This window comes from Oncorhynchus kisutch, linkage group LG8, assembly GCF_002021735.2.
Source record: "Oncorhynchus kisutch isolate 150728-3 linkage group LG8, Okis_V2, whole genome shotgun sequence".
Lineage (NCBI taxonomy): Eukaryota > Metazoa > Chordata > Actinopteri > Salmoniformes > Salmonidae > Oncorhynchus > Oncorhynchus kisutch.
This window is the reverse complement of record NC_034181.2, coordinates 63,673,392-63,700,599: the sequence shown is the minus strand read 5'-3', so window position 1 is coordinate 63,700,599 and position 27,208 is coordinate 63,673,392. Positions and strand designations below refer to the sequence as shown.

The following is a 27,208-nucleotide window of genomic DNA, read 5'->3' as shown; positions in this document are numbered from 1 at the left end:
TATAAGGAAGCACACAGCACAACGAAAGAGCAGCAAGACCCAAAATACTCACTCCTCTCCAGGCCGCCAATGAACAGGACGCTTGGTTCAATCTGCCTCCAGCCTTCCCAAAAGTATGTCTGAGGCGCTGGCAGGGGCTCTGGGAGTAGGCTACCCACCACAAGCTTGGCACGGTTTGAGTGAGGAGCAGAGGGAGGACAGACAGCATGGCTGCTTTTGTTCCTTCTGCAGGAGGCAGATAAAGGAGACGCCTGGCGGTATGGCAGGAGAACACACACATTGACTAAGTTTGACTGAGAGACCAACGGAGACACACACACACACCGACCGAGAGACCGACGGAGACACACACACACATTGACTGAGAGACCGACAGCGACGCACACACACACACATTGACTGAGAGACCGACAGAGACAAACACACACACACCCACACCCACACACACACACACACACACACTGACCGAGAGACCGACGGAGACACACACACACCGACCGAGAGACCGACGGAGACACACACACACATTGACTGAGAGACCGACAGCGACGCACACACACACACACATTGACTGAGAGACCGACAGAGACAAACACCCACACACACACACACACACACACACACTGACCGAGAGACCGACGGAGACACACACACACACACATTGACTGAGAGACCGACAGAGAGACACACACACACACATTGACTGAGAGACCGACGGAGACACACACACACATTGACTGAGAGACCGACAGCGACACACACACACATTTACTGAGAGACCGACAGCGACACACACACACATTGACTGAGAGACCGACGGAGACACACACACACACACACATATTTACTGAGAGACCGACAGCGACACACACACACATTTACTGAGAGACCGACAGCGACACACACACACATTTACTGAGAGACCGACAGCGACACACACACACACTGACCGAGAGACCGACGGAGACACACACACACACACATTGACTGAGAGACCGACAGCGACACACACACATTGACTGAGAGACCGACAGCGACACAAACACACACACACATTTCGACTCCAATTCCACTCCCTTTCTTTTGTACTGATTACACATCTAGCAAGTGTTCCTATTGTATCCCAAGGGCAGTGGAGTGTAGAGAAGTGACCACCTACCTACAGAGATCCTTTAAAACAGAGAGGGGCTGGCTACAGAGGTCACGCACTAGCTCACACAATATGATATGGAATATTATGTTGTTGGGTGTTGCAATTTGATTGAAGTTCAAGTCGTGCTCATTTGTGACATGTCTGATTTCGCTGGGCACATTCAAAAGCAGCCTTGTGGAGAGACTCATGGAGATAAGAGCTGGTCCAGCTGCTTCTCCTGTCATTACCTCCACCCCTCCAACTCCACCTCTGGAATGTGATAGTAGACATTTAAACTGGGTGGTCGAGCCCTGAATGCTGATTTGACTGACAGATATATCAGAACGTATACCATGGTATGATGAATACAATGTATCATTTGCAGTAATTCTACATCATGAGAGAGATATGAAATTGTAGTCAAATTGGTGTAACCTATAAGCGTTGTAATGCATTGCCTCTTCAACTGAACCCTTGTACCCCCCCCCCCCCCTGAACCCTTGTACCCCCCCCCCCCCCCCTGAACCCTTGTACCCCCCCCCCCCCCTGCCCATGTTCCCTCTATATCATTCCAGTCTCAGGTTCCATTCCATCCAGACTGACTCAATTATGTGTCTATTCTCTATGGGGTCTGGGGAACAAAAGGCAGTGAGACCTCGTAGCTCTCACAGCCCTGCTCACAGCAGACTAAGCCAAGCACATCGCTGCAGTGTGTCGACATGGGTCAGGGAGCATACACCTCCAATTGTCAGCCAGCTCTCAGCCTGACACGCAATACCTCTGGGTGACCGCAGATAACTCAAATCCCTCGGTGCCACTGCCAGCACTTGATAGTCTGCTACTCTGCTCAGCATTCACAGCTAGGCCACGTCGATATGAAAAACTGAAATGAAACGCTGTAGAAAATCCGCTGGCTACGGCTGGATGGATACACTGCTTGGCACGGGAGCTTTTTTTCATCAACCTCTCGCTCGCTGTTTCCTTGTCACTAAACAAGCTCGACTGCATGCTGTGTTACAGGTGGCCAGTCTTCAATAGCCTTCTTTCGCATTCATAAGCAGCTGAACGCCAAGACTTGAAATAATGGCTTGTTGGGAAGAGAAAGCAGTTTCCTCCCGGCTCTGCACATCTTGCTTTAAAACAACCGGAGTTGGCTACAATATGTCTGTTACTCTGGTACCACTTTCATCTTGACTAGTGAAGACTGTCTGCTGACCTAACAATACTCATCACAGTGCATACTGAATAGTATCGGCTTGCTCTGGAATATCAGACAAATACAGCGATGAACACACTGTGCTATGTAACTAGTGTGTAGTACACCATACACCCTAGTCTAGGCAAGGTACTATTAGACTTCTTTATGAATGATTCTTCGGAGGAGCTGAAAGACTAAATCCTGTGGGAAGCATGGGTACTTTCACTCCATTGTTTTCCAGGGGTGTAAAGTCAATCACATTTAATCCCTCACTAGTGCCGAGCAGATCCCCTCAATCAAGTCCAGATAGACTGTTATAGATTTTGCCCTTCCAAGCGCTTCATAACAGCAAATCCTCTCTGGAGCTATAGGAGTGGGTGGTCCAGGCAGTAGTCAGCCAGACACTGACTATTGGCTGTTTGTTCTTTCCTTTTTTATGTGATGACATGATGCCCTGGTTCTTTGATCGAGAGAGAGACAGAGATGCTGTTGGAGCTAGCTAACTTCTAAGATCCTCTCCTGTCTAATGTATTCACGGTCTCAGGTTGGAGAGAGAGTGGAGGGAAGGGGGGTGGCGGGGAAGTGATGGGTCAGGTTTCCTGGCTGCCAGGCTGGTTTAAGATAATAGCTTTGATTTAATCCAGAGCAGCGTCCCCGCTCCCACCAGCTCCCACCCGTTCCCCACGTACAGCCATGCTAATATGCCCAGAGGGCTCCTCCTTCAGTAAGTTGAACAGGAGCCTCGCTGGATTTATGGCAAGCAATATCTTGATATCTTTCCAATAGAATGAAACCCTTTATTTCACCAACCAGAGACGATAGAGAAAGGAAGGAATATTCTGCATTCTCACCCCCTCCCTCTCTCCCCTCTCTCGCTCCATCTCTGTCACTAGCTCTGAACCTGAGTTGAGGCATTTAGCCAACCTTTTGACCTTAGTGTTTAGTTGTCTGTGCAGTCAGCAGTGCATGGTTATTAATCTCCCTGAGTTAGATGTGTCCTCTGTTCTCCTTAGTGAGTCTGCTACACAGCAGCTTGTCCTCTAGTTTAGTCAGTCTACTACTGGGTGAATGTAGGGTGTCAAAGGTCAATTCTGGATTACCTAGTAGTGAGAGTGGTCTCGAACCGACAGAAGGAGGTCAGGAGGAGGTGCCATCTGGAGAGGAACTCTCACATCCGGGGAGGAGAAGGGGATTGGGGGTGTGGTGGGTGACCCCTGACCCTGAGCGGAGGCAGTGATGTCAGAGGGCAGAGGAAGCTATGCTCTGCGTAACAACTTGTAGCTCCGCTCCACCATCAAGCTAATCACGGTAATCTACACAGACAGGTGTTACCCCACCCAGCTCACAAAGCATGCCTCAACAAGGATGGAGGGAGGGATGTAGGGAGGGGGGGTGGGGGAAACAAGGAAGGCAAGAGGGAGGTGGGAGGGATGCAGTCCTGCTGGGAAAGCACTGAGGCAACGTGTCAGAAGGCTCCTGCCGGTTGCCGCAGCCCCCCTCCCAACCCCACACATAGTAGCCGTAAGCCCTGTTCATTGGCCTGGTGGGGAGTCGTAATACCCCTTTGGCAGTTTATCCAAGGCAACACGCTCCCAATTAAAGGGTCCTTCAAGAAAGATTTACTCCCCACCAAACCCCTAAACACTACACCCCCCCCCCATCTTCCCTCAGTCCTCCGGCAGCCACTTCTCCTTCCCACTTTCCTCCTTCCTCTCCTTCCTGCCACTGTTGATTCTTCTGGCGGGAGGTGGGCACTCATCGCTCTAGGATCTCACAATGCCAAGGCTTTTAACTGTGAGATCAAAGAGGGTGAGAGTTTGCCTACCGCATGATTACATTGGAGATTTCTGGCAAACCTCCCCGGGTAGCCCCATTAGGCTCCATGCTTCTCTCATTTTTCCGCAAGAGCTCCCCTGGGCTGCAAGGCAATTATGCAGTGGTGTGGCATAATATTTAATTCTCCTCACATTGCGTTACTCTATGGTGGAGTTTGCTGCTAACAGCATCATACGGCCCAGGAGGAAGGGAGCTGGTTGCTAACAGCGTCATACTACTGGAAAGACATGGAGATTGGATGGGGGGTAAGAGAAAGGAGGGAGAATTCTCAAGGGCATGATGGGTTGCTCTCTTCACTCACTGGATAGGTGGGAACACTATACAGCACTGCATAGAATTTGCATTTTTACCCTGCCTTATGTCATTCATAAATGTCTCAGAGAGTGAGGGAGAGATACCGAGAGGAAATGGAGTGGAACTAAGAGGGTGAGGGAGATGTAGGTGAGAAGATGGGGAAGGGCATTCTCCTGTCGTTCTGTTCCATGGTGTGTGGGACCCCAGGCGAGGCTGTTTAGCTGTAGTGATGATGCCGTTCTGCATGCAGACAGCCAGGCAGGCAGGCTACGCCTTACACACTCACAGGTGCTCAGGCCCCCCAGGCTCATCTCCTCTCTCTTCCTCTCCACTCCACGTCAGCTCATCATCAGCTAGAGCAGGCTTCCATCATATCCAGCTCCCAACATGCACCCAGGAGGCCCTGCTAACCCTCCTATAGCTCTTAACCTGGAGCTACTGCTACTCACTATGGGTCATAGTCTGAGACCTTGAGCTTTAACATTATGAAGCCAGAGGGTGATCAACATACACAGACTGTGTTAATCACAGATGCCTATAGACCTGCCTCCATCACACACAGGCATCTGTAGCTGTCTCTCCTGATCACGTGTTTGTGTGTGTGTGTGCGCTGCTTGGCTACGCTAATCACTATTAGCAGGTATAGAGTTTGATTAGGATCCACACAGCAATAATTAACATGTCTGTTGGTGTCCCATGTTTGGTTCCTCTCCCTGTCCTGAGTGTCAGGGGGTAGGTACAGTTGAAGTCGGTAGTTTACATATACCTTAGCCAAGTACATTTAAACTCTGTTTTTCACGTGGTACCTTCAGACATTTAGAAATTGCTCCCAAGGATGAACCAAACTTGTGGAGGTCTACAATGTTTTTTATGAGGTCTTGGCTGATTTCTTTTGATTTTCCCATGATGTCAAGCAAAGAGGCACTGAGTTTGAAGGTAGGCCTTGAAATACATCCACAGGTACACCTCGAATTATGTCAATTAGCCTATCAGAAGCTTCGAAGGCCATGACATCATTTTCTGGAATTTTCCAAGCCGTTTAAAGGGACAGTCACCTTAGTGCATGTAAACTTCTGACCCACTGGAATTGTGATATAGTGAAATTTGTTGAGTGGTTGAAAAACAAGTTTTAATGACCCCAACCTAAGTGTATGTAAACTTCCGACTTCAATTGTACGTAAAGAGACAGCTGGATCTCACTGCCCAAGGATAGCTGCCTTTAGCCTACGTTGGATCATGGCTGTCTTAGTGTTTGTAGAGAAAATTATATTTTGGAAGTCAAACTGCTAATAACAGCTGGTCTTATTTTTGTTCTATGTTGCTTGGATTCTTCACATAAACATTCACATACAGTCCCTTCGTATCGTTTTACCCACATTGACAGTCTGTTAAATCTTACCCCTCCTCTCCCTCTTCTCCTTTGCCAGAGATCCGCGGTGGCCGGGGGCCTAAGGAGGGGTCACTGAGGTCACTGCCCCTGTACGACACGCCCTACGAGCCAGCGGAGAATGGAGGGGACTCGGACGGCGAGCGTCCCCGCTGCCCCAGAGAGAGCCGGCTGCCTCAGGATGACGAGAGGCCCCCGGAGGAGTACGACCAGCCCTGGGAGTGGAAGAAGGAGCGCATCTCCAAGGCCTTCGCAGGTACGAGAGCACGTATGTAACACTCCTCTCCTCCTGCTCCACGTCCCCTACATTACTGTCACTCTGTGTCTGTTCTGCTGTCCCTCTCCATCCCGCTAATTGCCCTGGTACCCTTTTCCAGCACTAACCAATGCGATTACTGCTTCTTTCGTGGTTTCTGGGTATCTTATCTTCAGAAAGGCATTGTTAATTTTCATTTCCTTCCCTCTCGTGAAGCATAACGGTAAGTTAATTTGCAGGTGTCTGTTCTGCTGAGTGGGACCTTTTTCTGGGTGTCTGTCAAGCTTTGGGCATTTATTGTCATGAATCTTGCCCTGGAGGCAGCTCTGCAGAGTGTGGCTGTGCCAGCTAGTGACCAAAGTCATACCATCTGATTTTAAACATAACCGACCAAAAAGCACATTTTAGTTTTCATACATTTTTACAATATATCACATTTAGCGGAAATCTATCAGTTCCAGGGGAAGTTTCATGACAATAAACGTCAACCTGCAGCTTAGGAGAGACCTATGGTGTATGGTAGTTAGGGGAGCATGACTGCGTTTGTGTGTTCTCATGCATTCATATACAGTATACACTACATATACAAAAGTATGTGGACACTCCTTCAAATCAGTGGATTTGGCTATTTCAGCCACACCCATTGCTGACAGGTGTATAAATTTGAGCATACAGCCATGCAATCTCCAACGACAAACATTGGCAGAATAGAATGGCCTTCTTGAAGATCACCTAAGATCACCATGTGCAGTGCCAAGCGTCGGCGCAGTGGAAATGCGCTCTCTGGAGTGATGAATCACACTTTACCATCTGGCAGTCCGAACGGAGGAATCTGGGTTTGGCGGATGCTACGATAAGGCTTCCTGCCCGAATGCATAGTGGTGTAAGGTTCCAGTGAAGAGCAATCTTAACGCTACAGCATATAATGACATATATAATAACATTCTAGACAATTCTGTGGTTTTGGGGAAGGCCCTTTCCTGTTTCAGCATGACAATGCTCCCGTACACAAAGCAAGGTCCATACAGAAATTGTTTGTCGAGATCGGTGTGGAAGAACTTGACTGGCCAGCACAGAACCCTGACCTCAACCCAATCAAACACCTTTGGGATGAATTGGAATGCCGACTGCGAGCCAGGCCTACCGCCCAACATCAGTGCCCGATCTCACTTATGCTCTTGTGGCTGAATGGAAGGAAGTCCCCTCAGCAATGTTCCTTCCCAGAAGAGTGGAGGCTGTTACAGCAGCAGAGGGGGGACCAACTCGATATTAATGCTCATGATTTTGGAATGCGATGTTCGACGAGCTGGTGTCCACATACCTTCGGTCATGTAGTGTATGTGTGCATGTACAGTTGAAGTCAGAAGTTTACATACACTTAGGTTGGAGTCATTAAAACATGTTTTTCAACCACTCCACAATTTTCTTGTTAACAAACTATAGTTTTGGCAAGTCAGTTAGGACATCTACTTTGTGCATGACACAAGTCATTTTTCCAACAATTGTTTACAGACAGATTATTTCACTTATAATTCACTGTATCACAATTCCAGTGGGTCAGAAGTTTACATAAACTAAGTTGACTGTGCCTTTAAACAGCTTGGAAAATTCCAGAAAATGATGTCATGGCTTTTGAAGCTTCTGATAGACTAATTGACATAATTTGGGTCAATTGGAGGTGTACCTGTGGATGTATTTCAAGGCCTACCTTCAAACTCGGTGCCTCTTTGCTTGACATCATGGGAAAATCAAAAGAAATCAGCCAACACTTCATAAAAAACATTGTAGACCTCCACGAGTCTGGTTCATCCTTGAGAGCAATTTTCAAACGCCTGAAGGTACCACATTCATCTGTACAAACAATTATTTGCAAATATAAACACCATGGGACAATGCAGCCGTCATACCGTTCAGGAAGGAGACGCGTTCTGTCTCATAGAGATGAACGTACTTTGGGCCGAAAAGTGTGAATCCAATCCCAGAACAACAGCAAAGGACCTTGTGAAGATGCTGGAGGAAACGGGTGCAAAAGTATCTCTCTCCACAGTAAAACGAGTCCTATATCGACATAACCTGAAAGGTCGCTCAGCAAGGAAGAAGCCACTGCTCCAAAACCGCAATAAAAAAGCCAGACTACGGTTTGCAACTGCACATGGGGACAAAGAATTGTACTTTTTGTAGAAATGTCCTCTGGTCTGATGAAATTAAAATAGAACTGTTTGGCCATAATGACCCTCATTATGTTTGGAGGAAAAAGGGGGATGCTTGCAAGCCGAAGAACACCATTCCAACCGTGAAGCACGGTGGTGGCAGCATCATGTTGTGGGGCTGCTTTGCTGCAGGAGGGGCTGGTGCTCTTCACAAAATAGATGGCATCATGAGGCAGGACAATTATGGATATTTATTTTTGCCTTTATTTAACTAGCAAGTTAGTTAAGAACAAATTGTTATTTTCAATGACTGCCTTGGAACAGTGGGTTAACTGCCTTGTTCAGGGTCAGAACGACAGATATTGACCTTGTTAGCTCGGGGATTCGATCTTCCAACCTTCCGGTTACTAGTCCAATGCTCTAACCAGGCTATCTGCCGCCCCAATACATTGAAGCAACATCTCAATACATCAGTCAAGAAGTTAAAGCTTGTTCGCAAATGGGTCTTCCAAATGTACAATGACCCCAAGCATACTTCCAAAGTTGTGGCAAAATGGCTTAAGGACAACAAAATCAAGGTATTGGAGTGGCCATCACAAAGCCCTGACCTCAATCCTATAGAATATTTGTGTGCAGAACTGAAAAAGCGTGTGCGAGCAAGGAGGCCTACAAACCGGACTCAGTTACATCAGCTCTGTCAGGAGGAATGGGCCAAAATTCAACCAACTTATTGTGGGAAGCTTGTGGAAGGCTACTCAAAACGTTTGACCCAAGTTAAACAATTTAAAGGCAATGCTACCAAATACTAATTGAGTGTATGTAAACTTCTGACCCACTGGGAATGTAATCAAATCAAATCAAATTTATTTATATAGCCCTTCGAGGTCACCCCCGGACAGGGCCAAACAGGAAGGAATAACCCCACCCACTTTGCCAATGCACAGCCCCCACACCACTAGAGGGATATCTTCAGCCACCAACTTACCATCCTGAGACAAGGCCGAGTATAGCCCACAAAGATCTCCGCCACGGCGCGCCAACCCAGACAGGAAGATAACACCAGTGACTAAACCCACTCAAGTGACGCACCCCTCCTAGGGACAGTATGAAAGAGCCCCAGTAAGCCAGTGACTCAGCCCCTGTAATAGGGTTAGAGGCAGAGAATCCCAGTGGAAAGAGGGGAACCTGCCAGGCAGAGACAGCAAGGGCGGTTCGTTGCTCCAGAGCCTTTCCGTTCACCTTCCCACTCCTGGGCCAGACTACACTCAATCATATGACCCACTGAAGAGATGAGTCTTCAGTAAAGACTTAAAGGTTGAGACCGAGTTTGCGTCTCTTACATGGGTAGGCAGACCATTCCATAAAAATGGAGCTCTATAGGAGAAAGCCCTGCCTCCAGCTGTTTGCTTAGAAATTCTAGGGACAATTAGGAGGCCTGCGTCTTGTGACCGTAGCGTACGTGTAGGTATGTACGGCAGGACCAAATCAGTGAGATAGGTATGAGCAAGCCCATGTTATGCTTTGTAGGTTAGCAGTAAAACCTTGAAATCAGCCCTTGCCTTGACAGGAAGCCAGTGTAGGGAGGCTAGCACTGGAGTAATATGATCACATTTTTTGGTAGCTGTATTTAGCACTACCTGAAGTTTATTTAGTGCTTTATCCGGGTAGCCGGAAAGTAGAGCATTGCAGTAGTCTAACCTAGAAGTGACCAAAGCATGGATTAATTTTTCTGCATCATTTTTGGACAGAAAGTTTCTGATTTTTGCAATGTTACGTAGATGGAAAAAAGCTGTCCTTGAAATGGTCTTGATATGTTCTTCAAAAGAGAGATCAGGGTCCAGAGTAACGCCGAGGTCCTTCACAGTTTTATTTGAGACGACTGTACAACCATTAAGATTAATTGTCAGATTCCATAGAAGTTCTCTTTGTTTCTTGGGACCTAGAACAAGCATCACTGTTTTGTCCGAGTTTAAAAGTAGAAAGTTTGCAGCCATCCACTTCCTTATGTCTGAAACACAGGCTTCTAGCGAAGGCAATAGAAGATGAAAGAAATTAAAGCTGAAATAAATAATTCTCTACTATTAGTCTGACATTTCACATTCTTCAAATAGTGGTGATCCTAAATGACCTAAGACAGCAAATTTTTACTCAGATTGAATGTCAGGAATTGTGAAAAATTAAGTTTAAATGTATTTGGTGAAACTTATGACTTCAACTGTATGTGTGCATCTGTCTGTCTGTCTCAATGTTACTGAATGTCAACTGTGGTTTAGAGAGCTCCAGCATAGCTTACACAGCCATAACTGAACAGGGCTGTTCCAGGACAAACTCTGCTTTTGGAAGACATACACAAACACACAAAAAGAGCGGAGGAAAAACCAACACCTTTCCTCGATTTGAAGCTATACTATACCAAATATTTAAAAATCCTTTAAAGGTTTTTATTTATTTTTTATTTACCTCTTCCTCCTTTTTTCTTGACCTTTTTTGTATTCTTTGAACAGCTCTGCTCTGTTCTGACTGCATTAGCTACAAGGGCTCTGTAAGTGGCAGTGGATCAGAACCAGAGTCAAGGAAGGACAACACCTCTAAATCCCTCACAGGTACCACTAACACACACCACCCGGGCTGGTCTCTGTCTCTGTCCCTCTGTTTCTATTGGTCTGTATTTACTTGTTCTACGTTTCTCTGTTTCATACTGCAGTAAATGTGTGCTGTCTCTTTCAGCTATGAAGAAAAACAGATGTTGGTTTCTTTCCTTCATTTATTTTCCCCTCATTATTGTGTCTTTCATCCAGCACTAAGACAACATTATTTAGGATGCTATTTACAAACACTCCTCTCACATTATTTCCTTTGATGGTAATTAATTTCATTTGCTCGGGATGTCAAAGTGATGTCTGCTGTGGGAGAACAGAGGTAAGAGTGCTGAAGTTATCCTTCAAAGAGGAAGACTGGGGTTGGAGAAGTGCTTTGATTTATTGCCGGTCTTCAACCTTTTCCTGTTCCATTCAGCCCATAATGATATCCCAGTGTTTGGTGGAGAGAGACTTCTCTCACAATCTGTCATAAAACAGAGCTTTCTGAAAGAAGAACCCCCTCCCTTTCTCTCAGCTGTGTGTGTCATCATTATGCGACCCTGGCGACTGCAGATAGAGATGGGGGGGTTGAATGAGCCGGTACCTCATGCTCAGCCAGAAGTCTCAGATCACTCAGGACAGGTCATCGACCCAGGCCAATGGTCAGGGCGATGGACAGTCCCTTTCTCCTCGCTGTCACCTTAATGACTTGTCGTCTGTTACCATTGGGTGTGTTAGGAAGGTACTTTCCACCTAGCTTCAGATATTGTGTAGGTGAAGTTAAATTGTTTGCATTATAAACCTCCATTTGCATAGATGAATAATGATATTGTTCACTCTTCAAATCTCGTCTGTGGTTTTCAGACGCTTGAAGATGCCACGTAGATTCTGTTTATATTTAGACGTTTGTGTGCAGAATTAAAGTGTCGGCACGCAAAACAGTAACGGTTAATGAAGAAAAATGCACCCCCATAAATAGTGCAGAGTGGGTGTATAAGAGGTATTAAACAAGCACCATAATGTAGCCACCTTTATCTCTCCCTAGCTGAACACTGTAATGCCATTTGAATAAAGCACTGTTTGTCTTCATTAGAGCTGTATAAGGGACAGAACTGTAATGCCACCTGCATGTAAACCACCTCCTCTCTTTAGCTGTCCCTGCCGCGTGGGGCTGCCTGCCTCCCTGCCTAGTGCATCCACACATGCAGTACATGCTGTTGGTTTTACAGGTCCTCGCATATTATTCTCTGTTTTACAGGTCCTCGCATATTATTCTCTGTTTTACAGGTCCTCGCATATTATTCTCTGTTTTACAGGTCCTCGCATATTATTCTCTGTTTTACAGGTCCTCGCATATTATTCTCTGTTTTACAGGTCCTCGCATATTATTCTCTGTTTTACAGGTCCTCGCATATTATTCTCTGTTTTACAGGTCCTCGCATATTATTCTCTGTTTTACAGGTCCTCGCATATTATTCTCTGTTTTACAGGTCCTCGCATATTATTCTCTGTTTTACAGGTCCTCGCATATTATTCTCTGTTTTACAGGTCCTCGCATATTATTCTCTTGGCAGATATGCAATGGAATGTAAATTCCCTCCCTTGTTAGGGTGTTGGGACGTTGTGTACCTGTCGTTCGGTTAATCACTCATCATCGCTGCCCCCCCCCCTTCCCACTCAGGCATTGACTTTGTGATGGATGAGATCGAGGGAGTGAGGAAGATCCATTAAAATTTGGCCATATGAAGAGAGCCTCTGTGTGATAGGGGTTGGTGTGTATGTGTGTGTGTGTGTGTGCGTGCGTGCGTGCGTGCGGGGATACACACACTTGGATGTGTATGTACAGACCGTGTGTGTGTGTGTCCATGTTCAATATCCATACCACACACACTAATACACCCAGACATTGAACAGGCAGCCAATGGAAATCTGAGTAGTGCCTCATTGTGTCTGGCTAGAGAGCCAGTGTTACTTAATCCATAGGCCCTGTTGCTGCCTGTTAAACACCATGAGGTTGGCTGATTGCCAGCCTAACCCAGTGCACTTACTGCAGGCAAGATAACAGGAGATGCTGTCAGAGCCCTGAGCCAGGTCCCGAGGAGCAACACACACCGCTTTATGGGGTTTTAATGACTCTTCAAGGACTTAATGACCCAGAGAAAGCTCTTCTATTCTTTAAGTAAATAATTGAATCATTTTCGTTCCAGTAGTATTGCTGCAGTTTGTTTTAAAGAGGAGATAACAGAATGGTTGGTGAGCCTGGTCCATGCCCTGGCCCCATGGTTCTGTCTCTCTCTCTCTGTGAAAGACCTGTCCCCTGTGATGGCTTGTCACTCCACAGTGCTTCACCCCCCCCCCCCCCCGTTCTGGCCTCCCCTCTGCTGCTCTACGGCTGATAACCCCCCTGACAAGCCTCTTTCATGAGCCTCAAATGGCTCCGCTGCCTTTGAACCCACAGCCCTCTGCCTGTTATCTTTCACTCACACACGTTGGCCACCCAGCCCTAACCCCCACCTCCTCTCCCCCTGCACAGAGCGGGTGCTCTGCCAACCTGACCGTAGCTCTCCTCTCCCCTGAGAGCCCCGCTGGATGTCCAGCTGAGTCTAGGCAGAACAGGCACGCTGTCATCTCCCCTCCATCACTCGCTCGCCTCCACTTTCATATTTAATAGGAACAGATTGTCTTCTTCACAACGGATAAGTGTTGGGAGAGAGGGATTGAGAGAGGTGGATACATGTATTTGTCAGTTTCTTCCACAATGAGCCGTGAACTACTAGCTTCTGGTGATGGTGATATGAGAGCATCTGCAAAAGCAATTTTTGTTCTTCTGAGCTATCCTCCAACTCCTAATAAACGCCATAAATATTGTAATCTACCAACTTATTTTGAATATGCATGCAATTAGCAGGGCAAATTAAGCAGAACTAAATGAAATGGCACAAGTGGGCCAGTGATTTATGTGGCATCGCTGTTTACACTGATGAAGTAGTGCTGCCTAATTAAAAGGACAAGGTAAACAAATACCTCTTGTAGAGTCGTTAAAAAAAAAAAATATATATTAATAATAATAGTCTAGTCTTTATGGAATGTCTTTCTCTGTCTCTCTCTCTCTGTCTCTCTCTCTCCATCTGTCTCTCACTCTCTCTCTCTCTCTCTCTCCATCTGTCTCTCTCTCTCTCTCTCTCTCCATCTGTCTCTCACTCTCTCTCTCTCTCTCTCTCTCTCTCTCCATCTGTCTCTCTCTCTCTGTCTCTCTCTCTCCATCTGTCTCTCACTCTCTCTCCATCTGTCTCTCTCTCTCTGTCTGTCTCTCTCTCTCCATCTGTCTCACTCTCTCTCTCCATCTGTCTCTCACTCTCTCTCTCCATCTGTCTCTCTCTCTCTGTCTCTCTCTCTCCATCTGTCTCTCACTCTCTCTCCATCTGTCTCTCTCTCTCTGTCTGTCTCTCTCTCTCCATCTGTCTCTCACTCTCTCTCCATCTGTCTCTCTCTCTCTGTCTGTCTCTCTCTCTCCATCTGTCTCTCTCTCTCTCCATCTGTCTCTCACTCTCTCTCTCTGTCTCTCTCTCTCTCTCTCTCCATCTGTCTCTCACTCTCTCTCTCTGTCTCTCTCTCTCTCTCCATCTGTCTCTCTCTCTCTCTGTCTCTCTCTCTCTCCATCTGTCTCTCACTCTCTCTCCATCTGTCTCTCTCTCTCTGTCTGTCTCTCTCTCTCCATCTGTCTCTCACTCTCTTTCTCTGTCTCTCTCTCTCTCTCCATCTGTCTCTCTCTCTCTGTCTGTCTCTCACTCTCTTTCTCTGTCTCTCTCTCTCTCTCCATCTGTCTCTCTCTCTCTCTGTCTGTCTCTCTCTCTCCATCTGTCTCTCACTCTCTTTATCACCAGTCAAAACTGGCACAAGACCGAACACTCCACTTGACACCGTACCAGAATTGCCGGAAATCCACACTCCACAGACCTGTCAGGGCAGGATGTCACAGGAAGCTATGTCATTGTGTCTTCCTGTTCCTGTCATCACTGTTATTTTCTGAGAATCCAACAAGTACTGGCTCTGGCCAATGTTCAGTCAATTGGATGTTTGAAGCTTTGTAGATTTAGAATGAGATTGGGCCCAAGAAGATAACTTCCCTCCTAAAAAAGCTCTCTCTCTTTCTCTCTCTGTGTCAACAGAATGTTTTGTGTACCGACATGGGCAAAGCTTATGTAATAGACGGATGGGGTATTGGTGAAATACCTCTTAAACACCAGTCATGTCGAGATATCCTTCTGTCGACAAGTCCTGTTCATGCAGTAGTCATGATGACCTGTGTGTATGGCATACCCAGTGGTTAAATTGGTATTTTGGTGGTGAAGGGTCCCTAGTTCAGGGGGGGGGGATATAATATATACTTTTTATTTGATTTATGTTTCATTTAACTAGACAAGTCAGTTTAGAAGAAATATATTATTTACAATCACGGCCAAGCCCGGACGACGCTGGACCAATTGTGCGGCCTAATGAATTTATTTCAATTGACTGATTTCCCTAAATGAACTGTAACTCAGCAAAATCTTTGAAATTGTTGCATGTTGTTTATTTTTGTTGAGTATAATATACTAGCCTCTCTCTCTCTCTCTCTCTCTCTCTCTATCTATATATTGCAGGTATTGGATGGATCAACATTTGGGGGAAAATGACTGAGACATAAAAGGCCATCCTACACCAAAATGAATGAATATAAAATTATGCTGACAATATCATTTCATTTAGTCCATATGATCAGGCAGGTATGTTATTTAGAAATAATGATCACCTGATGCAGCCCACCGGCTATAAATTAATAGGCTTGTGGTTGCTCATTTACCCCATTGGGCTAATCATTAGCTAGATCAAACTCTAAAGTCTAAACATTAGGCTATCTTGTTGCTAGTTATAGGAACATTATGACTTGAATGTCCACCCAAAAAATATTCTACTGTCACTCAGCCAAACAAGGATGACGTACTGTGAATATAGTGTAGACCTACCTCAAATAAAATAAAATTGTATTTGTCACATACAAATGGTTAGCAGATGTTAATGCGAGTGTAGCGAAATGTTTGTGCTTCTAGTTCCGACAATGCAGTAATAACCAACGAGTAATCTAACCGAACAATTTCACAACAACTACCTTATACACACAAGTGTAAAGGGATAAAGAATATGTACATAAAGATATATGAATGAGTGATGGTACAGAACGGCATAGGCAAGATGCAGTAGATGGTATTGAGTAAAGTATATACATATGAGATGAGTAATGTAGGGTATGTAAACATATAAAAGTGGCATTGTTTAAAGTGGCTAGTGATACATGTATTAGAAAGATAGATACATGTATACATAAATATGGCAAGATGCAGTAGATGGTATAGAGTACAGTATATACAGTGGGGCAAAAAAAGTATTTAGTCAGCCACCAATTGTGCAAGTTCTCCCACTTAAAAAGATGAGAGGCCTGTAATTTTCATCATAGGGACACTTCAACTATGACAGACAAAATTAGGGAAAAAAATCAAGAAAATCACATTGTAGGATTTTTTATGAATTTATTTGCAAATTATGGTGGAAAATAAGTATTTGGTCAATAACAAAAGTTTATCTCAATACTTTGTTATATACCCTTTGTTGGCAATGACAGAGGTCAAACGTTTTCTGTAAGTCTTCACAAGGTTTTCACACACTGTTGCTGGTATTTTGGCCCATTCCTCCATGCAGATCTCCTCTAGAGCAGTGATGTTTTGGGGCTGTTGATGGGCAACACGGACTTTCTACTCCCCCCATAGATTTTCTATGGGGTTGAGATCTGGAGACTGGCTAGGCCACTTCAGGACCTTAAAATGCTTCTTACGAAGCCACTCCTTTTGCCACTGTTCTTGTGATCATTTTGACCCCACGGGGTGAGATCTTGCGTGGAGCCCCAGATCGAGGGAGATTATCAGTGGTCTTGTATGTCTTCCATTTCCTAATAATTGCTCCCACAGTTGATTTCTTCAAACCAAGCTGCTTACCTATTGCAGATTCAGTCTTCCCAGCCTGGTGCAGGTTTACAATTTTGTTTCTGGTGTCCTTTGACAGCTCTTTGGTCTTGGCCATAGTGGAGTTTGGAGTGTGACTGTTTGAGGTTGTGGACAGGTGTCTTTTATACTGATAACAAGTTCAAACAGGTGCCATTAATACAGGTAACGAGTGGAGGACAGAGGAGCCTCTTAAATAAGAAGTTACAGGTCTGTGAGAGCCACAAATCTTTCTTGTTTGTAGGTGACCAAATACTTATTTTCCACCATAATTTGCAAATAAATTCATAAAAAATCCTACAATGTGATTTCCTGGATTTTTTTTCTCATTTTGTCTGTTATAGTTGAAGTGTACCTACGATGAAAATTACAGGCCTCTCTCAAATACTTTTTTGCCCCACTGTACATATGAGATGAGTAATGTAGGCTATGTAAACATTACATCAATTTTTCCAATATTAAAGTGGCTGGAGTTGAGTCAGTATGTTGGCAGCAGCCACTCAATGTTAGTGGTGGCTGTTTAACAGTCTGATGGCCTTGAGATAGAAGCTGTTTTTCAGTCTCTTGGTCCCTGCTTTGATGCACCTGTACTGACCTCGCCTTCTGGATGATAGTGGGGTGAACAGGCAGTGGCTTGGGTGGTTGCTGTCCTTGATGATCTTTATGGTCTTCCTGTGACATCAGGTGGTGTAGGTATCCTGGAGGGCAGGTAGTTTTCCCCCGTGATGCGTTGTGCAGACCTCACTACCCTCTGGAGAGCCTTACGGTTGTGGGCGGAGCAGTTGCCGTACCAGGCGGTGATACAGACAGGATGCTCTCGATTGTGCATCTGCAAAAGTTTGTGATTGCTTTTAGTGACAAGCCGAATTTCTTCAGCCTCCTGAGGTTGAAGAGGCGCTGCTGCGCATTCTTCACCACGCTGTCTGTGTGGGTGGACCAATTCAGTTTGTCCGTGATGTGTACGCCGAGGAACTTAAAACTTACTACCCTCTCAACTACTGTCCCGTCGATTTGGATAGGGGGGTGCTCCCTCTGCTGTTTCCTGAAGTCCACGATCATCTCCTTTGTTTTGTTGACGTTGAGTGTGAGGTTATTTTCCTGAAAACCACACTCCGAGGGCCCTCACCTCCTCCCTGTAGGCTGTCTCATCGTTGTTGTTAATCAAGCCTACCACTGTAGTGTCGTCTGCAAACTTGATGATTGATTTGGTTTCATGCATGGCCACGCAGTCGTGGGTGAACAGGGATTACAGGAGAGGGCTCAGAACGCACCCTTGTGGGGCCCCAGTGTTGAGGATCAGCTGGGTGGAGATGTTGTTACCTACCCTCACCACCTGGGGGAGGCCCATCAGGATGTCCAGTACCCAGTTGCACAGGGTGGGGTCGAGACCTGGGGTCTCGAGCTTGATGACGAGTTTGGAGGGTACTATGGTGTTAAATTCTGAGCTGTAGTCAATGAACAGCATTCTCACATAGGTATTCCTCTTGTCCAGATGGGTTAGGGCAGTGTGCAGTGTGGTTGCGATTGCGTCGTCTGTGGACCTATTGGGGCGGTAAGCAAATTGGAGTGGGTCTAGGGTGTCAGGTAGGGTGGAGGGAATATGGTCCTTGACTAGTCTCTCAAAGCTCTTCATGGTGACGGAAGTGAGTGCTGCGGGGTGGTAGTCGTTTGGCTCAGTTACCTTAGCTTTCTTGGGAACAGGAACAATGGTGGCCCTCTTGAAGCATGTGGGAACAGCAGACTGGGATAAGGATTGATTGAATATGTTCGTAAACACACCAGCCAGCTGGTCTGCGCACACTCTGAGGATGCGGCTGGGGATGACGTCTGGGCCTGCAGCCTTGCAAGGGTTAACACGTTTAAATGTTTTACTCACGTCGGCTGCAGTGGAGGAGAGTCCGCAGGTTTTGGTAGCGGGCCGTGTCATTGGCACAGTATTGTCCTCAAAGCGAGCTAAGAAGTTGTGTCTGTGAGCAAGACATCCTGGTCCGCGACGGGGCTGGTTTTCTTTTGGTAATCCGTGATTGACTGTAGACCCTGCTACATACCTCGTGTCTGAGCCGTTGAATTGCGACTCTACTTTGTCTCTATACTGATGCTTAGCTTGTTTGATTGCCTTGCGGAGGGAATAGCTACACTGTTTGTATTCGGTCATGTTTCCGGTCACCTTACCCTGGTTAAAAGCAGTGGTTCGCGCTTTCAGTTTCGGGCGAATGCTGCCATCAGGTTTCTGGTTTGGGAATGTTTTAATAGTTGCTGTGGGTACGACATCACCGATGCACTTGCTAATAAACTCGCTCACCAAATCAGCGTATTCATCAATGTTGTTGTTTGACGCAATGCGGAACATATCCCAATCCATGTGATCGAATCAATCTTGAAGCATGGAATCAGATTGGTCAGACCAGCGTTGAACAGACCTGAGCGCGGGAGCTTCCTGTTTTAGTCTCTGTCTATAGGCAGGGAGCAACAAAATGGAGTCGTGGTCAGCTTTTCCGAAAGGAGGGCGGGGGAGGGCCTTATATGCTGAAGTTAGAATAACAATGATCCAGGGTTTTACCAGCCCTGGTAGCGCAATCGATATGCTGATAGAATTTAGGGAGTCTTGTTTTCAGATTAGCCTTGTTAAAATCCCCAGCTACAATTAATGCAGCCTCAGGATATGTGGTTTCCAGTTTACATAGTGTCAAATAAAGTTTGTTCAGGGCCATCGATGTGTCTGCTTGGGGGGGAATATATGCGGCTGTGAATATAATCGAAGACACCTATTACACATGACCCGTGTTACATTTAGCCCCACCCTTTCTTATGCATTCAACGGCCATTGGTGCCCGCTAACACGCATAAACCATCTATCTGCTCTAAACTCTGGTTCTAAAATTGTGCATTTTACTCATTTATTGGATTTGAGAAATAAGAGTAGTAACACTAGAAAGCTCAGCGATCCTCCTCTTTTAACAGTGGCCATCGACTGCTTTCAAAGGAGTGTTCTTTTTCCCGCGACTTCATTTAGAACGTTGTAGGCTACAGTGACTGGGCATATACTCGCAATTTGAATGCGCCTTGAGAGGAATATTATTTTCTCGCATTGAATGCGACAGGCTGAACAATTAAATAGGTAAACTATTATACTATGTGGTTGTCTGAGTTTGCTGTTGCTTAGCCTACTCGTGTTGTTGGCTGTGGAAAATTAAACGTCAACAATAGTTTTTCATTAGATAATTCAAATAGGCGAAAGGTACCGGTTCTAAGCTCTCATTTGGATCATAGTGCTGAGTTTCGGGCCCGGCAGGACCCAGCACAATTTAACACCTGTGCATACCCACATGAAAAAATACTAGTTTACTAGGCTATAAGATACTACAGTACTTACTATAGCATTTTATAAAAAACTGTAGTATACTGTAGACTACTAAACTGTAGTATCCCTCAATCATCTGTAGTACTTAATATAGAATTTTGTAGTAAACTGTAGTACTACAGCATTCTCTGCAAAAAAAACACTGTAGCCAATACCATAGTAATGTTCACAAAAACACTACAGTTTTTTAAAAACTATAGTATATACTGCAATTCAGTGGCCTTGTGGTTAGTGTCTGCCCTGAGATTGGAAGGTTGGGATTTTGATCCTTGGCCGAGTGATACCAAAGACTTTAAAAATGGGACCCGATGCGCCTCCGCTTGACACTCAGCATTAAGGAGATAGATTGGGGGTAAGGCCCTGCGATATAGACTAGTGTCCAAGCCATCCCGGCTTGTGCAAGGACACTTACTATATACTACAGTGTTTTTTTTTGCATGTACCCTGCTCATTCCCCTCCCCATATCCCAATTTGTGCCTCCAATAAGTGAGAAACGTACATGCCAAGTATAGACCTTATATTATGTTCCCTATAGGTCACAGAAAAGAGCAGAAGCTTGAACTATCCGTTCAGACCTCAATACAACCTACCTACAGGTTATGGAACATTTGCTCAGTAGGTTTCCTCAAGCAGAAAGCCTCTACTTCTAAGTCAAGGATAACAAAACAAAAACACTACAGTAAATACTATAGTTTACAACAATCTGCAAAAACATGACATTAATTGCTTTAGTATATACTACAGTTATTTTACTACAGTATTTATACTATAGTGAACTGTATACTGTAGTATTTACAGTTAACTAAAGTGAATACTACCTTAAAGTCAGCAAAAACACTACAGTGAGTACTTCCAACCAGTATGCCCTGGAGACATCAACATTCATCCTAACTGAGAGATAAGGTCCTGAACATTGGTAGAATGGACTGTATAGTTGTAGAGAGTGACTCTGAGAGACCGTGTAGGGCAGAGTAAACCCCAGGGGGTTTGGTAGAATGGGGTGAGCTGGGCTCTGTGTCTTCCTCCTATTGCTCAAGGCACCTCCACTGTCACCGAGTCCCACGGGATGTCATACGGAGTAAGATAACAACCTTCTACCCATGATACACCTCTTCCCAAAGCAAAACACATGGATCACTGTTAGGACATGCCACTGGTGAGGCAGTGCCAACTAAAGGACCTGACGCCTGTCTGTGCCAGCCCAGTCATACACACACACAGACCATTCTATCTGGCACACAGTACTGCACAGTATGTGTGACTTGGATAGGCTGTGGATAGAGGCATCAGAGATCAAACTAAAACATGTATCTGCTGAGTTTCAGCCTCTCTTATCACCTCAGCCTGAAAAATTAGGATGATGAATTGGCCCCCATTGCTCCCCAGGCGGGTCACTTCACACAGTGTCTCAGAGCAGCGTGTCGAGGCTTTAAGATGCACTCATCTGTGCCGCAACATAACATCCAAGCCAAAATGTATTCAGAAAAGGCTCTTGGGCTGACAGCAAATTGAAACAGGTTATAGGGTAAGGGAGAATCAGACACCCGGAGGTTTGAAAACTGCCACTGTACTTCTGCCACTTGAATCAGTTTACCTTTCTTTTAGAAGTGTCTGTGTGACCGCTCGCCTCATTATTGCACTGTGCATCTGAGCAGAGCTGAGCTGAGACCAACCTGTAAGAATTGGCTTTTCATCCTCAGAGCAAGGCTGCGTGACACTGCAACGCCTGCTACTCCCAAAACAATTGCATGCTAACCTGGAATTTGAAATGAGAATTCAACTTTTAAATCGCTCAGTGGTGAGGCATCACAAGGCAGAAATGTATTATATTAGCTGCTAGAGCTCTGACCTCTGTCCCAACCCTATACCTCTGTCTCATTTGCCTTTGTCTGAGAACCAGGGATAACTCTCTCCGCTATTGGCTGTCATAGTGAGGAAAGGACACCATCCTTGGTGAGGACACCATTAAAGTGAGGACACTTCATTCCGAGGACGGCATTCATAGTGAGGACTCCATCCTCATATGAGCCCTTCTCATATCAATAGTCCTGCAGCCATGTCACTCTCACCCTGCCACTAAGGCTGAGGTCTTTAATTTCTTGTCCAACTGAATATTCTCTGTTTTCCCTCGTCACCTGCTGAGCTGATTCCCCCTTCCTCATTAGCATGTTCTGCATCCCAGCTTTTTCCTGCAGGCCAGAACATGGACAAGTCAATCATGTGTTAGTTCAACTCACAGAAGAAAAGCTAGTTTCGCAGCCTATAAAACCTGGCGACATCCAGGCGACAGTCAACAAACTCCCAGCTTTTATTTTTTCATTAGTAGTGGAAACAGCAGTCACTCCATCGCCGGAGGTGGAAAATTCTAAATGAATGGCTTACTTGACATGAGGATAGTAAAGAATTCCTTGGAATCGGGGTTGAATGTCATTGTTTTTCAGACAATGGTTAGACCGGAATGTGTTTGAACGAAGCCATTCTGTGGTGTGTTCTTTTCTACTTTCAACAATGCATCTTGCTGCAACTACTACTATTTTATGAGGGCGATTCAGTGATGAAACATAACACCAGGGCTCTATTCGTTTATCCAGAGAACGATTCCGTTGCACCATGTTTCTTTATTAGCCACTGCAGCAAACAGACCAGCAGCTCCCTGGTGGATAGGGAGCCTCCTGTGCTATTAAACAAGTGGGCCATTCCTAGTGAAAGATGGGCCGGCGCCCCAGCACTCGATTTACTCTGGTAATACTCCCATCTGGACATGAACGATACATTACTGAGGGGCTAGGTCTGCCAGGTGCCCCCCGCCATTACAATGCATTCCACTGTGTCTGGCTCAAGGAGAGAATCTTGTATGTTGCCCTTTATCTTATTGTGGAGGCAGTTTCAGACTTTAACTCCGTTATGAGCCATACCAGAGCTTGTGTTGACTGTGAGGCTTTTCACACTAACCAAGTCATGCTCAGGTCCACGCAGGTCTTTGATTCTGTTTTAAAACCCTTGTTTTAAAACCCTCTTCAGCCACTTTCCCTGTGAAACCCAGAGCGTAATTAATGACTCTGACCTGCAGTTGAAAATTCCCCCGGGTTGACTCCTTGTAAAATGTCAAATAAACATGTAGAGGCAAAGTGGAGAGGTCAAAGGCCAGAGTCTGTCTGTCTCAGGTAAAGTAATATTCCTTCCTTTTCAGTCCTGCTGTCTACTGGTTTTCCCTGCTGTTCCATTTCCTATGTTGTGCTATACTAACTTGACCTGTACCTGCATGGGATGCTACTGTCCTGCATTTCTCTTACTCTGCCCTCTTCTGTTTTCCCCTTTTCCCCTCATCTGTCTCTCTTTATCTTTCTCTGCCTCTCTATCCCTTTCTCTCTCTGCCTCTCTCTCGTGTTTTCTCTCTTCTCTATCGCTCTACCTCTACCTCTCTCTCTTCCACTCCTTCCCTCTTGCTCCCGTCCTGGTGACCTGGGCTGCCTGCAGTAGAGATTAAAGTGATCAAGGATCTGCCGTGGCCCCCTCCTGTCGGCCAGCTCAACCACAGTCCTCCCCTGGCCCTGCTGGAGGGGGTGGAGTCACCCCCCGCTCTGCCCCCCCAGCCAGGCCAGCACTCCCCTGGACACACTGCCTGTGACCAGCACCACCATGGTGGGTTTTGTTGTCCCTGTCCTGTCTGTCCATCTCACCACCATAAGAGAGGCTCACCCAGCACCCCTTACCCCTCATCAACAATGTCCCCTTGCCTCTCTCTCTTGCCATATCCATAACCATATCTAATTTCCATTGCTCATCCTCTTCATCCTGTTCCCTGATAGGCTACTGTACTGGTGAACTGTCATTGTCTGTTAAAGTTGAGAAATGACAAATTGCGCAGGCGACAACATACCATACAGTTGTAAGACAACATTCCATTCACTATGACAACCTATGAAAACAGTGTCAGACAATTTATTGTGTGACCTCATCGAGTGAGGAGGAAGTGATTGATCAGCTCTACGGTATCTTTAAATCAGTTTGACGGCTCACATGATCTCTGTAATAACTGCCCTTTTCCATCTGGATTACATATGACAGAAAATCACTAGCACTAGTCCAGGTTGTGTGGACGAAGACTCATTGCTTTTAATGGCGCTGAATTGCCTTCTGAATGGGTAATTGGAAGTGTAGGTGACCCCTAATGCTACTGTCAACATAGTCATAACTGTTCCCCCTGCCCGCAGCTCTTTATAGATCATACTTTCAAACCCTTGATTATGAACCCATTCAAATCCCAAAGTTTACTACTGTTTATTTTGGTGAGAACACAGTGTCTGACCTTGTTCTTATAATGCTCTGTGACCAAATAATAACCCTATTTCAGACTTCTGGACTTGAGTCACATGACTTGGACTCGACTTTGACTTGAGACTGATGACTTGAAATTTCCTGGCCAGGTTTTGTAATGTTTTGTCACTCATTTGTGTCAGAGTCTCCACAGATTATGTTCCATGCAGCAAGAGACAGTAGCCCCAGCATCGCACTTGCAAAGAAAACACAAAAAAACATGCAACAGATTGGCTAGTGAAACGCACACTTGGCCCTCTGATTGGACCAGCAAACTGTCAATCAACACAAGTCGGGTGCACTAGTGAACATATTGCTGATTTGCTGTACAGCTATAGGATCGGGTCCAGCGCAAACAGCAAATTGTAGGGAGAGGATTGCCATAATAAATAAATATGCAGCTCCAAAAATATTTTGATGATCAAGAATATTGACTGTTTACTTTGTTAGCTCACCAGCAATGGAGCATCAGGCAACAATTAGACCTACTAGCCATTTAGTATGTCAAAATGGCTTGAAATTGATAATTTACTTATGAAGCTTGCATTTGTAATTTGTTAAAAGGAATTATTACTGTGGCGAGGACACACCATAGTCTGTCCACTTGAGCTCTTCATACTCCTGCCAGAGAGTCTTTGTTTTCTTGCTTTCACACGTTTAAATGTGCTAAATCTATTTTCCGTATATATTCCTACAATGTTTACTAGCGTTTCATCATTCCATCCCATACCGTTTATTGCCACACGTAGGCGTTTCTGTTTCATGTTTGATACAATCCATTTTAATTTAGCCTACCATTTCCTACCCTCTTCCCTTTATTGTGCACAGGAACGTTCGCAAGACTCCTGAGGTAGAAGTTCTGTTTATTTAATTCAATGTATGGCTTCCTTTGTTCATATTTCCCGGGTTGCGTCCGAGTTCCGTGTGCCTGTGTCCTATGTCTCTGTCATTCTGGTTGTGCGTAATAATGAATAGTCATTAACTCTGATTAAAACAAATGTGGATGGATGTGGAAATTGGCTTTTACATTGTAGAACCAGTTTATTGACTGTAATTGCCAATTGGGTAATTATATGGTCCTGGGAGGGGTCAAGTGCTTATACAGTATGTGCGCACTACCTTTCATACGTTTGGGGTCACTTAGAAATGTCCTTGTTTTTGAAAGAAAAGCAACAAAAAAATGGTCCATTAAGATAACATCAAATTGATCAGAAATACAGTGTAGACATTGTTAATGTTGTAAATTACTGTTGTAGCTGGAAGGCTAATTTTCAATGAAATATCTACATAGGCGCACAGAGGCCCATTATCAGCAACCATCACTCCTGTGTTCCACTGGCACGTTCTGTTAGCTAATCCAAGTTTATCATTTTAAAGGCTAATTGAAAACCCTTTTGCAATTATGTTAGCACAGCTGAAAACTGTTGTTCTGATCAAATAATCAATTAAACTGGCCTTAGACTAGTTGAGTATCTGGAGCATCAGCATTTGTGGGTTTCATTATAAGCTCAAAATGTCTAGAAACAAAGTACTTTCACCTGAAACTCATCAGTCTATTCTTGTTCTGAGAAATGAAGGCTATTCCATGTGAGAAATTGCCAAGAAACTGAAGATGTCGTACAAAGCGGTGTACTACTCCCTTTACAGAACAGTGCAAACTGGCTCTAACCAGAATAGAAAGAGGAGTGGGAGGCACTGGTACACAACTGAGCAAAAGGACAAGTACATTAGAGTGTCTAGTTTGAGAAACAGAGTCCTCAACGGGCAGCTTCATTAAATAGTACCCGGAAAACACCAGTCTCAACGTCAGCAGTGAAGAGGCGACTCCGGGATGCTGGCCTTCTAGGCAGAGTTGCAAAGAAAAAAATAAGCCACTTACAGCTACAATAGTAATTTACCACATGAACAGTATATACACTGTATTTCTGATCAATTTGATGTTATTTTAATGGACAAAGAAATGTGCCTTTCTTTCAAAAACAAGGACATTTCTAAGTGACCCCAAACTTTTGAACGGTAGTGTACCTGTTTCAGCTCCTGTTAGATGGATTCAGTTTGGTTTCTCAAGGAGAGGCTGTACAGTCTTGCCCGCTACCTATGTCCATTCAGATAGGACAGTTTATGCCTCAAACAGAAGCCATTTCTTTTGGGCTGTGTATATTTGGTCAATCTACTCTTGTATTTTGTATTATATGGTGCTTTCACCATTGGATCACCAAGACCTGTAAATAAATCTACACTCTGAGCACATCAACCTGCCTTGCCTTCTGCCGATGTCATGCCCTGACGACTACTACAAGATCCCTGTTTAACAATTACAGCATCTAAATGTGTTGTAGACAAAAATATAAAAAGGGCTGCCTGGTAGTCTCAATAAATAGACAAAGATTTGCAATCATTGCATGTATAGACACATTTTTAACTTGACTTTAAAAAAAACGTGTCTCAACTTGACTTCCTCTTAGAATGCACAACTTGGACTTGACTTGAGACTTGAGACTTGGACCTTGTGACTTGAGACTTGCTTGTGATTCGATTAATAGAGACTTGGTCCGTTTCCTATTAAGAAACCTCCGTGTGTTTGCCGATGTTTGCAGCTTTTCCACAGCTCTACAATCAGTAACTAATTATCCAGGGAGAGAGAGAGCGGAGAGAGGCCATG

General features: G+C 45.1%; 1 protein-coding gene across 6 annotated transcripts in view; it reads left to right on the top strand.

Annotated features, from left to right (window-relative positions):
* LOC109895433 (SH2 domain-containing adapter protein F) overlaps window positions 1–27,208 on the top strand; it is a 121,524-nt gene that overhangs the window by 76,599 nt on the left and 17,717 nt on the right. The window contains exons 3-5 of one of the 6 annotated variants that reach the window (XM_031830820.1): window positions 5,888–6,115; window positions 10,758–10,856; window positions 23,707–23,871. In XM_031830820.1, the coding sequence (XP_031686680.1) occupies window positions 5,888–6,115; window positions 10,758–10,856; window positions 23,707–23,871 (492 nt within the window). The remainder of the gene's footprint in view (window positions 1–5,887; window positions 6,116–10,757; window positions 10,857–23,706; window positions 23,872–27,208) is intronic. The other 5 variants (XM_031830821.1, XM_031830822.1, XM_031830823.1 and 2 more) reach the window with 5 other exon arrangements.